Below are 15,436 nucleotides of genomic sequence, written 5' to 3' on the forward strand. Positions count from 1 at the left end.
TCAGCATTTGCAGTAAGATTTAATTGCTAAAAATGATTTTATAATTGAATATTTTGATAATTTTTTCTTTAAATCCAAAATGAATAAAGAATATTTTAAAATAGTTTTTCATTACATACCTTATAATATATTTTATTAATACGTGGCCAATAGTAATTGCCTACTTTGGTTTTGTTCCGTAGTAGTATAATGCCACTTGGGGTCAGACCCAAATAGTACTCTACGTTGTCCTCACCCTCAAACAATGGTGAAAATTTATTCTTATATAAAATTTTTGACGAGTCTTTATTTGAATTAAAACGAATAATTATTCTTTGTAAATTGCACTATACTTTTATGATACTTACTAACACTGGATGTAAATCAACTCCATACATCTCAAGCCATTTGACTTTGTCCAAATAATTCAGTTCAGCTATTGAAGGATCTTGACCACTGTTAAAACACAAACCATTGATTACTTATTATCATACACATTTTGAATAATTTTTCTAAAAAAAGTGTAATTAAAAACTGTTAATCCAACTAAGTTAGATAAACAATTAATTACTTATCATTTCTGCCATTAAAAAATAAGAAAACAAGATCATTAAGTAATTTACTGATTCAATAGATTGATGATAATATAAAAGAAACTAATTTAAATATAAGATAGTAGTAATACGTATACATTTTTTGAAGTAATGTAAAATGTAAATAACTATGAAATGGATCTCAAAAGTCGAAATCCACGAGAGATAGCAAATAAAAAGAAAGAGATGAAAATAGAGTTTCATCTTTTGAGTGTGAGTTAAAATTAAAATATCAATAAAATAGATATAATGTGTTACAATATAATATAGATATAATGTAGCAAAATATTTGTACTTGAGAAATCATAGAGAACGAAAAGTGTAGAGTATTAGATTTCATACGATACATGAATAAAATAATTATTTTTTGATTGATAACACTGATTATGACTAGCAAAAATCCCTGATAGACAAGAGTTGTATTTTGACATCAAGAAAGTAATACTGACAAAATTAAGAAATCAATTCTGATAATTTTTTAATACTCTTCTTTTTAAAGTTTATCTATTAAAAATCTCTCATCCACATTAAACTATTTATTTTTCTAATCTTAAAAAAAAATACTTCAATAAAATCTTTATTTCTTTTCACTCAATTAGATGGCTACTTTTTGCTAGAAGTAACCTTTTTATCTCGACTTAGTTAATAGAAGTGTGATGAAAGGTTCATTATCGTGCTTCTTCTCAATCACCTATTAAACTTTTTTAATTAAAATCTCTAGAATTTTCTTGTTATTTAAACAGCTTAAGATGTTAAAAAGAAAACATACATTAAATTTTTTAACAAAATTATTTGTATTAGTAAATATACATACATAAAAGTTTTATGGAGTTCAACTATTCTAGCCTCTAGCTCTGCTGTTTGATTAGTCAGGAATCGAAACTCGGTAACGTAGCCAGGCGAATGCCTCCTTGGATCATAATCACCCAGTTCCGCTGGAAAATAAAATAAATGAAAATAAAGTTTATGATTGTCATTAAAAACAAATCGGTATTACTTCATTCCGTATACTCGGATCACTTAATTCAATGAGAATGCTAGTTATAAATTTTACAAATTGCTTGTTATATCAAACTGTATGCTGATTAATGACAAGCAATTGGCGTAGAAAATGGTTACCAGCCATTTGCTGTAAAGAAAACATGAAGGTGTAGATCAAGAACATCAAGTGGATCAATTATGGATTGAGAATTAATGAGGATAAAAACAAATTACAATTTAAATAGCGTGCACCAGTAACTTGAGGTAATCACAATGATTCAACATTTATTTCTGGCTTTGTTTTTTAACATTCAATTATTTATTACTTTTCTTTTCAGGCAGTTTCATTCTGAAGAGTGACATTAATGATCGCAATTAAATATCGTTATTTTCTTTCTTGCAGGCTATAATTTTCTGATTAAAAAGAAATGTGTAAATTTAGTTTGCATTTAAAGAAGTGATTAATTGCAAAAAGAGTGAAATTGAAAAAGAGGTAATTAAGTATAAGTAGGGTTTAAAAATGTTGCGAACAGATTATTAAGATGGCAAGGATTTATAAATATTTTCACAGGTCATTATGATGGATTCTTTTTAGTATTTCTATAATTCGTCAATAATTAATTTTATTATTTCTGTTATATTGTGTTTATAATAATAGACACTGTTATTATATTACGCATATTCATGAAATTATATGAAGTTATTTCTCTAGATCAATTTTCTTGAAGGTTTATTCTAAAAAAGTCAGAACTTAGGTAACACATTTAATATTTTTAGATAAATATTAGAACAACTTGATTTCAAATAGGTATTAAAATAACTTATTGAACAGAACTCAATGAATATTTTAATTATTTAAATGTTTATTTACTTGTTCGTTCATTTATCTAAGTTTTTTCTAAAAAAAATCTTTCAAACCTGACCATAAATGAACTAGAGTACAGATGTGGAGTAAAACATAGAAATAGTAAGAGAAAAAAGAATACACAATTTGGTATATAGAATGAATCAATAAAAAATTGAACGATGTTCAACTTGTGGAGATAAAGGGTAAAGTACAAAGACCTTCTTTATGTAAAATTCAAAGATCTTTAATGTTTATATCAAAATTTGTTCTGTAATTTGCATAGTTTTCTAGATAATTGAAAAAAGAGATTTCCATCCTTAGTCAAGATTGGAGCACTCTTTTTTATGATAAGAATTATTTCTCGTAAACTTCAGAACAATTCCTCAAATTTTTAGCCATCTAGGGATATCACGATTCTCTGAAGATCTGACTGTGACAAACTGGTTCTATTTACTACATTTAAACTTGATTGAATAGAATAGGTTGTACTCGAAGACAGACAGAAAGAAAAAACAAATAAAAAGGACAGATATAGTAGAGTACAGTAATAGTACTACTTTGACCTTGAAAAAAAAAATTTGCCATAAAAATAAATTTTTTAAGTATCAAAAAATGATAAAAACAGACCATTTTTTAATGAAAATCTTTACATAATTCACTTTAAAAAAAAATTTAGCAAATCTTTGTGTATCAAATTATTAAGATGGCATCAGTATTCTACTTTTGTTTAATAAACAATTCAAATTTTTGTAAAGATAGCTGTTTAATGAATCAACATATTGCTCACTCAAGTTCAAAATTACTTTTAATCAAAGATACAAAGAGTCTGGTAAAATACTAGTGATTGTTAAAATATGATTTGTAAATTTAATAATTTAATGAAGTAAAGTATTTTTATAATTAAAAAAAATATACACATCAAAGACTTTCATTTAAATTATAGTGTAAAATTTAAACTAATTTTCACAATTATTTTTAAACTTGTATATTCGATCACATATTCATTAATTCACTATCTGGAGCATGAAATCAAAATTGAGATGCTGACGAGTACTCATCACTTTTCCAATTCGATGTTGATCTCCGTTGTGATTATAAAGTCATTATAAAGAAGATATTAATCATTACCTTGCAGACCAATATCTTAAAGAAAAAAAATAGTATCAAATTCAATGATAAATCATTGAAATCAATCATTTTTTATAATAAAAAATTCAAATAAATAATCTTCTTTCCCAAAGAATATATATTATCACTTGAGAAATAATTATATAAACTAAAAATGTATTCCAATTAATGTTATTGATAATAAATTCCATCTTGATGCAAAATAGAACTTTTTTTTTATCAAAAGCTTGGCATTAACAAGACCAAATGGATCCAGTTGAAGTACTTAATGTAAAAAAAATTTCAATTACATTATTTATTTCTTTTGAAGGATTTTCTTGAAACTATTTGTCCTCTCAATGTAACCCAGATTTTTCAATCTTTATTATCTCTATAAAATAAATGATGCCCTTAATTCAACGCTATTCATTGAAGAAAGGTAGAATCCTCATTTTATTATACCGATTATATCAGTGCAATTGAGTCCAAATACTCGATTTATATCGGTCGGAATAGAGATAGAAGTCAAGTTAGAATATAGAAAATTCAATGCGAAATAATGACTCGACGGAGATTATGGTTAAAGAGACTTAGATAAGGTACTGAGAGATAAATAATGTATTAAATGTCAGGGAAATACTTTACTAAGACGTTATGAATAAAGTATTAAATAGATCTAGGGAATAAAAAAAATTGCAGTTTAAGAAATATTATTTTCTAGCAGTAAAATGACTCTGAATAATAAATAACGGTTTTCATATAAGAATTTTAATGAAACAAAATACTATTTATCGACTGGTGATTTAAAGAAATATGCAATAAATTCATAATCTGATTGATAAAAGAACTATCTTTATGGATTTTAAGTGGTACAGAAATATTTATGCATGTTATTGATATTCATTTTTGATCGATTTAACCATTTTTAATCAATAAATAAATAATTTACTGCTGACAGAAGGTTTCATTTTTGATAAATATTTTTTTTTTATATCTAACTATTTTGAATTATATTTTTTTATAAAACTATACTTCTGAAATCAGTATGAAAATTGTTAAAGAAGTTGACATTATTCTGTGACAGAGAATTTAACAACATTTTAAAAGATGTTTATCATATTAATTAATATTGATATTAAGATTGTAAGAATTAACTTAATATATTGTTAAATATATGGTTAAAAAAAATATATATATAATAATATAATATATTATTAAATATATATATTGATTTATTGCTTGAAAATAATGGTGATTGTTAGTGAAACGTTGAAATAAATTCAGACTTAAGAAAATTTAGACTTCATTCATAAAGTGTAAAAAATATTTTACTTCATTTTTATTATTTCAACAATCTATTTATATTCTGGATTAGATGACAGTCATACATTAATTAATTATATTTTATTCTTCATTACCTATTGTTCTTTTATTAAGTTTTAAGTATTAAATTTAAAAATAATCAATTTGTCAAAATATTTAAATTAATTAAGCATTTAATTTAATTAAGAAGGGTCTATCTCAGAAGTACTTAATTATTCGATAATAAAATTACAATATCAACATTGATGTTCATTAAAAAACTTATTTTTAAAATTATTGCCCGAAAAGCAAAAAATTTTTTTACATAAATTCTTCCTCCAGTACAATGAACTTGAAATATTATATTTGAATGAAAGAATCATTTATTACAGAAATAATTTAACTTCCGCTATAATTTTTGACCGCAAATCATCTTGGTCCATGTACTTAACTTATCTCTAAGATTGAAGTAATCTTAAGTCAGCAAATATCCGCGGTCGCATTCAGAAATGTACAATTTAGTAGATTTTCAGTTTCTTTATCTCTTATACACGTGCTATGGAATTTCATAGCAAATGACCCAACGAGCTACAGCATCCAGTCAAGTATACCAGGGACACTATTCATTCCTGTATAGCTTTTGATGCACGATGAGACGCAAACATTGCCATATCTCTATTTGTTAAGAGACTTTGAATCTTGTGGTTGATAAGTGTAACCGTGGTTCTGACTAAGATGCTCTTCTTTTACTCTTACTTTAATCTTCTTTTTCTTTTTGTTTATTTTCATTATCATTATCTTTTTTATTTTACTTTTTCCTTTACTTTTTATTTCCATCAACTTTTAGAGAAATAAATGTATATTGCCACATTCCATTAAACATAGACATATGTCCTCGGTACATGAAGGAATATTGAGATGATAAGGATTAGCATGCTTGGAGAAGTACAAACTTAATAGCAAGGTTCCATATTTAAAAATCCCCCGACAAAATATTCCTTAAAAAAATCCAACACAAAAATATTCTAAAAATGAAAAAATTTTTCGAATGAACCAATTCTCGTGACATCTATCGTCACATATACTCTATCCATAATTTACTTCTACACTGGGGGCTTAATGTAGACTTAGTAGTAGTGTAGTTTAGGTGTAACTTAGTGTATTTGCGACAAAAATCTCTTAGGGGGTTTTCATGTTGCACTAAGAACAACAAATATAATATAATATACAAAGTTTGATCCCAATCGGGGGTGTCCCCAGAACGGAACTTTACCCAAATTCAGACATACAATTTTGATTGGAATTTTTTTGTATAGAAATATTTTTTTAGGAATATTTCGTCGGGGGATCAAACTTATCGGGATATTTGAACGTGTCATGGATAACAATGCAGTAGCTTTTAAATTTTTCGTTTTATGAGTTATGTACAATACTTACATTGAACTACGTATGCACCTAATTCAGCAGCAAGATCGAAAGAAACAGGTAGTCTGCCACGAAGAATGTCTTGCTTTACTTGAAGAAAAAATTGATACCTGGAAAAATTATATTATTAAAGATAATACCATAAAAAGAATATATTGAGAGTGATAAATTATGTAAAGTATTCATTAAATAACAATAATGGTAAATTTGATGTTTTAAATCATTCATCACAACTAATACTGAGACAAAAAAGTTTAGGTCTGGATACTTATCATAGAAAGCAAATTTTTTCAATAATATCATGGTGAACATTGTTACAAAACAAATATTAATTTTGCTATCAGAAATGTCATATTTTTTATTTCCATTTACTACTTTTTTAATCCAATGAAATCTAAATCAAAAAACAAACAAAATTTAAAATGATCTTAATGTATGAAAAGTTCTACAGTACTGGTTTAATTAGCTATTATGTCATCATAGCTAAAAACTTTTTTCCAGGTAAGTCATCATCATAGAGGCTGTCATTTTTCATGTTACAGTTCAATACATTGAAAGAATGAAATTCATATTACAAGAACATGATGAAATTAGATATAATCATTGGTGTCAAATTGGTTTTAATTTCAATGCTTTATTGATGCACTATTTTAACTATTTCTACTTGAAGACTTAATATTACTCTGTACACAGAGATAATTGGTACTGTTAGAATCAGGGTACATACACTGATTCTCTTTTAAAAAAATGTGGATAATATTAACAAATGAATCTAGTAATTTATTCGGTGTTATTAAAACTCATGATTGAAGACTACTTAAATATTTTCTGCTTTTTATTTCAAAATGTAACAACCAACACGAAGAGTTATTTATATAAGATTGGAAACCTCCAACATATCTGTAACTATGAATCACTAAAGAGAAAAAAATCCTTTCTATTCAAAAACATTTTTTTGTGAACCAAAGAATTCATTTTTTTTTATCCTCTCCAAAGAAATAGCAGAAGAAATGTAACAGGCGGTAATTTTGCAAGAAAAAATTCTTGTGAATGATTAGAAATCGATTGGAATGGCCTCCGAAAATTCAAATCAGTAGAAGGTATCCCTGCAATTTACTTTTGTTAAAGCCTGAGGCATCGTGCAAAAATCATGGGGAATAATTCAAGGATTGCACGGAAGAAGACCTGGAAGCGAAGAGTTCAAAGCTATGGTCTAAAGATACTCTATAATTTACCCCTTTTTCGTTAGGGATAATTGGCCCGTCCCGTTAATTGCTGGGCCTTGGAAGCAAGTTCGGGAGCCCCCTGGGTTGCCAAGCAGTGGGCAAGTTTCGAAAGTTAGATGATTGCTGGAGGTCCTGCACGAGTCTTAATATTCCTTCTCTCTTATCTGGTTTGCTAACCGACAAAGTATCACCCTAACACGTACATCTTGCTCACCTTGTGATTTCCTCGATGAGTTTACAAGGATCTGCGGCATAGAATTTCACGCCAAAATAAAGCGTATGAGTGTCAGAGGTTGAATCCTGGGTCGATGTGTATCCCTTCCGAATCTTCAACTGTCTGCCGATTTTCTTGCTTGGATCAAGCCACTGCTGTAATGAAACATTAACAGAATTAAAATGATGATACTAGATTGGCAGGTTGATAGATTTCTATAAAGTGACACAAGTCAGTCAAACGGAAATTAGCCAAGTCCAAACGTTTCCTGGTTCTCAATGATCTCCACCCCGGATGTGAGAACCCCCGCAGGCACATTCAAGTTATCAACAGCACGTCATTTCGTAAGCCGATGAGGATTTACGATCACGGGAATTAATTTGAAAGGGTGAATTCAATTTGAGTTAGTCTGCTATTGGGATAAGCCAATTCAAGTGCCATCTCTTTACTAATAACTTATCAATAATAATATTTTTATTACCTACACTTCTGATAAAGTTTCTCTAATTTCATTTCCATTCCACTACTGGGAATACTCTGGATTGTCTTTCCGTGTTCTCTAACTAACTTTTTTGACTTAATTATTGCTATAATTTTAGTTATTAAGAAAGTTTAAATGTGAAGAAAAATTAATTAAAAAGAACTAATAAAATGTCTGTTAAGAAAATGTTAGCTAAGGTCGATTGTGAGTCTATTATCTGCATCTACATATTTTTCTAAATTAAAATGTACTAGTTGGGATGGGTTTTTCTGTCATTAAAGAACACATATTAATTTTATTTTTTTTTAGTTGAGTTAGCAGTAATGTATAAAACAATGTCTTTACTTCTATCAGGGAAGTTCAGGACGTTATAATGTAAATAAAAAAAAACTAGAGTAAAATGGGATAATTCAAAAAGTAAAAAAGTATCCTGTATACAAGAAATTGTTTTTGTTTAAAAAAGTGTGGATAAGTGTGTTAAATATTCCATTTGATTAACATTGTAGTTTCTTTTAACGCATTTCTAAGTGTGTAAAAAGTGACTACAATGTTAATCAAATGGGTGACGTCATATTTAACACACTGATCCGCATTAAAACAATGCATTTTGGAATACTGAGATTTACAGTGCATATAATACGTAATTTAATGAGACCATTAAGTTCAATTGTTTCATAAAATATATCAGAAACGGTATATTTTTTTGATGAAAATCAACAAAGTATTATTTATTTGATTATACATTTTAATAGTAATTACTATTAAATAGAACAAAGAAAATAACTGAGTATTTGGAATTTTTGTATTCACAATAAAATTGAAATAAACAAAAAACTAGTTGGCTTTTTTACAAGCAAACATACCATTATAACGATTAAGGTTCGTTATTATGATAATTAATTCAAGCAATATACAATGCGTTTACGTGATCTTAACAATTGAGTAAATGCATTTACTTAAGAATGCAGTTTTTTTCTCAGTATTTTATACTTAAAAGATAGCAAACATTTTAATCATTTCTTATAGAAATTATTTTATTAACAAGAAACATTTATTAAAAAAAAATATTTTTTAAAATATTTAAATATGAAATTCAAATGTATATGACTATTGTAAAATTGTATTAAAAGTAAATGTTTCTTTTTTTTTGTCTAGAGGAAACCTTTTAAATCGATAATTTACTAAACTCAAGCAAGTTTTTGTTCTGACCAATTTGAGCAAAACATTCCAACTGAACATATCTATTTCGTGACTAATCTCACCGTCTGATTTTCGTGATCCAAATAGCGAAGTCCAAAGTAGGCTGTTTCTAATAGATTAAGATGTCGAAACACACGATCCAGCAATTCTTGACCCATGTTAGAGCTCTGCAAATAAGGAAAAAAACAATTATTATCAGTTTGAACAAAATTTAGGTCTAGTTCAGTATTTAAATTTCAATTTTGTTAAATTCATATTACATTCTTGTTTTCAATTCACATGTCTATAGAGGCCGTTAATTAATTTTTAATAATAAAAATTAATTGATCAACCTTTTATTACGTATATTAAATATTAAACCATAGATGATAGTAATGAAGTTTCTTATTGTTTAGCTGTTGCTTCAGAATATTGAATATTTAAAAGCTGAATTGAGTTGAAATGATTCTTTCTTGATGAAATAATATGTAGCTTTTATAGTATTTTCTTAGCAATATATCAATTCATGATAATCAATAATGCATTGATAATTAATCAATCATGAGAAAAAGAGTTAAAAATGATAAAATAATAATTTATAGAACGAAGTGAACATCAATAGTTACTATTAGTTACATCTTATTGAAGTCTATACTTCGTTTGCAGTTCAATACCATAAAGCCATGATCTTTAGTTAAATGTAATTATTATAAAATTATAAAATAAGTCATTAAAATCTTAATCTTGACAGGCTGATTGTTAAATCAAAAAATCCCCGTTCATGACTCCTACTATGAAAGAATTGTTTAAGACTCTTTCAAGATAGTTAGTATTCATAGACAAATGTGAGCTTTATTTTTTAAAAAGAAAGAGACACTAATAATCAAGTGGCTTATTTTTAATTATCAATGTTAAATAAATCTTTGATAAAATGTGTGAATAAGCAATTAATAATAACTGATGTATAGTGATTAATTCAAGAGCATATGAACTAGAAATATATTCTATTTATTTTTCCCTTTATTTGTTTTTAATTAATCAAACAACTGTGATCAATAATTGGATTGCTTGTCTCCATATGTTCTTGTTTGTAAATATGTAAAAAAAAAATGAAATTTACCTGGACAATACAACCTATATATTAGAACTGGAATTATTACAAAAGTACCTCGAAATCTAAATGAATGAATGTACATCATAATTGATCATTCAATAAGATATCAACATGTGTCAAGGAAAAAGAATCAATGAATAAAAAGCATTGACATGTTCCACTATGTAAAATAATTTATAACCATCAAAAGAAAATATATTTTTTTCAATTAACTTATTTGAACAATTGAAATCTGTGATATGTATTCAATTATTTTAGAATTATTATACCATATTTCATCATCACTTTCTTATTTTTTTTTGATAGGTATTGGTGTTTGATGAACAAATACTTTTTTTATCCATTTTTATCAATTCATGTTGAATAGAATATTTTTTTTCACTTAAAAGTTTAATTTCTTATATTCTATTTTATGATGTATTTAATGTAATGCAAAAATATGTTGGTAAATTAATCTCTCATTACATGTAAAAGTTTAAAAGAAAAGAGTCTTTCTGAGATTGAAATCACTGGTTTCCGGTTTCCCACTGGAATCAGACATCCATGACGTTCATTTGTTGTCTCTCTTGAGTGCATACATGTTTGTGCATGAAATACTTTGACATGAATGACGTCCTATAAGTGCGTGTACTAGCTTAACGACTAAGTAAAGTAAAAGAGTATATCCCCCTAGTGTCCACATATGTACACACATTAAATACGTAGTTCTAAGCACGAATATGAAAAAGGTGAAAAGTAATCGGTGTAGACATAAAAAATTTGAAAAAAAAATTGATGAGACCACCTTAAGAAACACAACGAAACAAAAAGAGAATCTTGACTTGAGGCTCCACCCCATGCGTGTTGATCTTTCTTGGAGGATTGACTGCTTGGTTGGTTCCAATGAAAGAAAAAATAAATCCAGTTGATAATTAGAGATCATTTACTATTTACAGCTCACAACAATTTGTTATATGTTGCTTATGTTCCTTCAGTCATGCGATATTGTATGTAATTATAAAATGTGGGTATTCATCATAATGTATTTATTTTCCTGAGGTATTTTATGTTTGAATATTGTGTGAAAAATGAAGCTGAAAAAAATTTTCAGTAAAATTTGAAAATGTTAATTACTTCAGAACATTATAAATATTGCACTGAAAAAAATATCAAGTTGTAGGAACACTTAAATTAACTATCTGACCTGTAAAATTCATAGTATTCCTATTATAACAATACTGTACTTGCTTATACATATAGTTGAGATAGTTGTACCAGCTATCTGCATAGTTATAACAGCTATCCAAATAATTAGAATAGACATAAGGATTGCTGTGACAGCAGTTTAATTCGGCTATACTTTGACTTGCTCCTACAATTACAAGTTTTTTTCAGAGTAAGTGATTTTACAATTGAAAATAAAGTATTGCTTCAATTAATACTTATCAGTGCGAATTTAGTGAATTTAACTACTTTTCAATAACTATTACTGATACATATTAAAATAACAGTAGAAAAAAGAGAAAGAAATTCTTTTATTAAAGTATAAATCTGTAACTATTCACTGTTTTAAAGTGTCAAGTTGTTGATAGGTCTCATCAATAGTGAACTTGACACTAATAATCAGTAAATTATCCATGATTTTGACTAATATTTTACGGTTTTTCATTGATTTAATCTAATAGATTCTCAACTTAAATCCATTAATGCCAATTACTTAAAGATTTATTATTTTTTTAATTAATCTTTGACTTATCTCAAATAAAATTATGAAAAAGATTACTTTCCCAACATTCTCTATTATCAATTATAGTAGACAGCTAATTCTTTGAAACTAGTGACATAATTTATTACATACCACACTGCAAACCTGTATGTGTTACTAGATAATATTTAGCTAAATAAAAATAATAAAGGTAAATATCTGGAAAATCTATTCATGCTAATTTTAGCTAATGATTTTTTCTTTAAATAAATGTCATGTTTTAAAAATTGCCGATTTCTTAAGCAGTAAATTACATCTCAAGTTTAAAAGTATTTTTTCAACTTCTAGTTACTTTTTTAATGTCTTTTTTAATTTATCCAGAAATAATTTAACAAAATTTAATGTAGTCATTATTACCTATTGATTACGATTATTTACTTCATATCCTCCTGATAATTTTTGCACATAATCAATCATTAATTAAAATTAGAACAAAAAATTGAAGCTAGAGTTCCAATTGCTTACAACTAATCCAATCATCTCTTTACAAATATTACTGATTTCTTATTTAGTTGTTCTTTCTTAATTGTTGCTTTTACAAATAATTGATATATTTCACATCTCAATAACTGAAGAACAAAGCCGATACTCAGGTCAACTGATTTTAAAAAAGTATTAAAAAAATATATCCTGAGTTAATAATTAGAGATCATTAAGAGTTTGCCACAAACGATGATTTGTTTCAAAAGTTCTTTCAGACATGCAATATTGAATAATGATTCACGCCAGCATTCCTTTCACAACATCGATCGTTTTATGTCTGTTTGACACGCAAATTAGTACTCGTATTGCAAGAAATCATATCGTATGTCACTTTGTGTAAGAATTAGGCAGTGACTCATTGATATCATAATGAAGCTCATTGGTATGAATTTAACGATTATTAAAACTTTTCTGTTATCCATTAAATTTCAGTGATAGAACTGATCTGTAGTAGCTCAAGGCAATATTTTTGTTTGTCTGAATGAACATTTCAACTTCCAAATACATTATCCTGAGGCTATTCGCTTTCTCTGCTCAATTTTAATTTTATTTTTTATTCTTTTTATTCAGTATTCATAATTCTGTTTCTTCCTCTTGAGGTCAATGGCAATACACCGATCATTCAGAAAAATTGCTGCAAGTCATTCAAAATGGAGTAGAGATAAAAAATTTTTAGTTCACAATTACGTAGGATAAAAAATATATTTTTTTTGACATTCACTCTGCTTTTAACAAGATTTTATTTTATTTTTTTTCATTTTCTCTGTCTTCACCAGATCCATTAATGTACCAAGCGGATTTTTTATGGCAAAACAATCGTAAAAGAAGAAAAAAGATAATTGACAACACTGCAATACGATAACGCGTTAACATAAAATTTCCTGTGGCTCACATTGTTTTCACTTTTTTCTACCTTTCTTTTTCCTTTTTCTTTCTTCGCTTCATACTTTCTTCGCACCGACAACACCGTGTGCACCTTTACAGCTGCAGCAGATGACGAGAATGTTAGCAACCAAGTATACACTATACGTGAGTGCGTGCAGTTTGGTGGAACAATCAGGATGAAAGGTCTATGCCCTGATTCACTCGATGATGAAAGGATTAACGTGTAAATATCGTCAAGTATACATCAACATATTTATAATCCCTATCATTAGAAATAATTATTATTAATATTTCTTCATTTCAGAAAAAATCTTATAAATTACTAATAATTATTTATAAAAAAGTATTATTTAATTACATTTATTATCAGATTATTGTATCAGTAATAAGTCTCATTCTGATAAAAAGGTAATAAGTGATAATAAATAAGTGGTAATTTAATTAATATTTTAATTTAATAATAATAAATAATATTTAAGTAAGTTATTAATAAGTAAAAATAAATAAAATTAAAAAAAATTTTTTTTAATTTTACATTTTTTAAATTTTAGTTTTAATTTAATAGATAAGTGGTAATTTTATTTTCTGAAAGACATTTATAAAAGTTAACTAACTAGGATTTTATAAAACTGTGAAATTAAAATTTTTACTTCTAAATCTTAAAGTTGTTCTAGCAAGTCAATTTATCATCAATTTTTTGATAAGAATGAAAGTAATAAAGAAGTTTCTTTTTTTTTTTTAGAAAAAGAATCGAAAGATAATGCTTATCACAGATGTAGAAAACGTGCTTCAAATACAGTCTTACTAGGATTATGGTAGATGAAAAATACTTCAACATTCTCTGCTCTATCTTTCAGTTGAGTTAGAATTATTGATGGTAATTTGTTTCACATTCAAATAGCTATTTCAATTAAAAAGTTAATCAACTTTGATAACTGAAACCACATCAAATAATTGTAAAGTAATTACAAATTAAAAGTCATATCTGAAAAGTTGAATTATTAGCAATATTAACGAATTTATTCCAAAATATTTTCAAAAGAATTTATATATTGATGACCACAAAACATATTCTTCAGTTACTTCGATGTTAATTTTAAATATTTTGGAGTATCAAGATAACTAAATGGAATTCTATACCATTGATTTCAAGTGAAAGATATCTTTTATAAATATGGGTTTATGAACAAAATGAAGGTAATACAGCGAAAGCTTTTCACCATAATTTTTATTACAATAACATTAGTGCCATCCACTTGCTCAGCAGCTTGGTCCTTGAACATAAAGAAAATGAGTTCATGACAATCTCACGATTGCTGAAGCATGTTGAAGACAAATCGGATCAGAGCATGCAGAACAATATCTCTCTGCATTAATATCACCTGGACTCCTTCATGATGAAAGGGATGAGGATTCTTAGTGTCTAAACACATAATTTGCTTCACTATATTTCAGATCAATACAAGTACTCAATTTCATATTGATGACTTTGATAGAAAGGAACACTATTTCCCAAGTGTTGTATATTTATCGTTAACAAGATTAATGTTGAATAAAAAGTTTCTAATATATTGATGAAAATAATACGTATTATCAGTAGTTGTTTTAAAAGATATTAGCAGCATAGGATTTTGCTAATAAAGATGACATCAGCTACAAATTAAATTCATGTTGAAAGGAATTTTCAAGCATCCTGTAATAAATAAAACTATTCCAAAATCCTTAAGTGTTCTTACATGTTTTCCTTTAAATTTTATGGCACAATCCAAGCTTCTCAATGCTGCTTTTTAATACCACATGTTAGATGATGACCTTTTTCAACAGTTTCTAAATTTACAAATTGAAACTTTTATCATACTAAAGTTTTTTTGTCATA

At 26.9% G+C, this 15,436-nt stretch overlaps 1 protein-coding gene across 5 annotated transcripts in view; it reads right to left on the reverse strand.

Annotated features, from left to right (window-relative positions):
- LOC118066360 (band 4.1-like protein 4) overlaps positions 1 to 15,436 on the reverse strand; it is a 55,874-nt gene that overhangs the window by 8,960 nt on the left and 31,478 nt on the right. For 2 of the 5 annotated variants that reach the window (XM_035082353.1, XM_035082352.1), the window contains exons 3-8: positions 9,418 to 9,522; positions 7,675 to 7,829; positions 6,247 to 6,344; positions 1,387 to 1,507; positions 348 to 435; positions 120 to 236 (exon numbers count right to left, since the gene is read on the reverse strand). In XM_035082353.1, the coding sequence (XP_034938244.1) occupies positions 120 to 236; positions 348 to 435; positions 1,387 to 1,507; positions 6,247 to 6,344; positions 7,675 to 7,829; positions 9,418 to 9,522 (684 nt within the window). Of the gene's footprint in view, positions 1 to 119; positions 243 to 347; positions 436 to 1,386; positions 1,508 to 6,246; positions 6,345 to 7,674; positions 7,830 to 9,417; positions 9,523 to 15,436 lie in introns of all 5 variants that reach the window. The other 3 variants (XM_035082351.1, XM_035082348.1, XM_035082350.1) reach the window with 2 other exon arrangements.

Source organism: Chelonus insularis, unplaced genomic scaffold (assembly GCF_013357705.1).
Source record: "Chelonus insularis isolate UGA/USDA-ARS -01 unplaced genomic scaffold, ASM1335770v1 contig_33_pilon, whole genome shotgun sequence".
Lineage (NCBI taxonomy): Eukaryota > Metazoa > Arthropoda > Insecta > Hymenoptera > Braconidae > Chelonus > Chelonus insularis.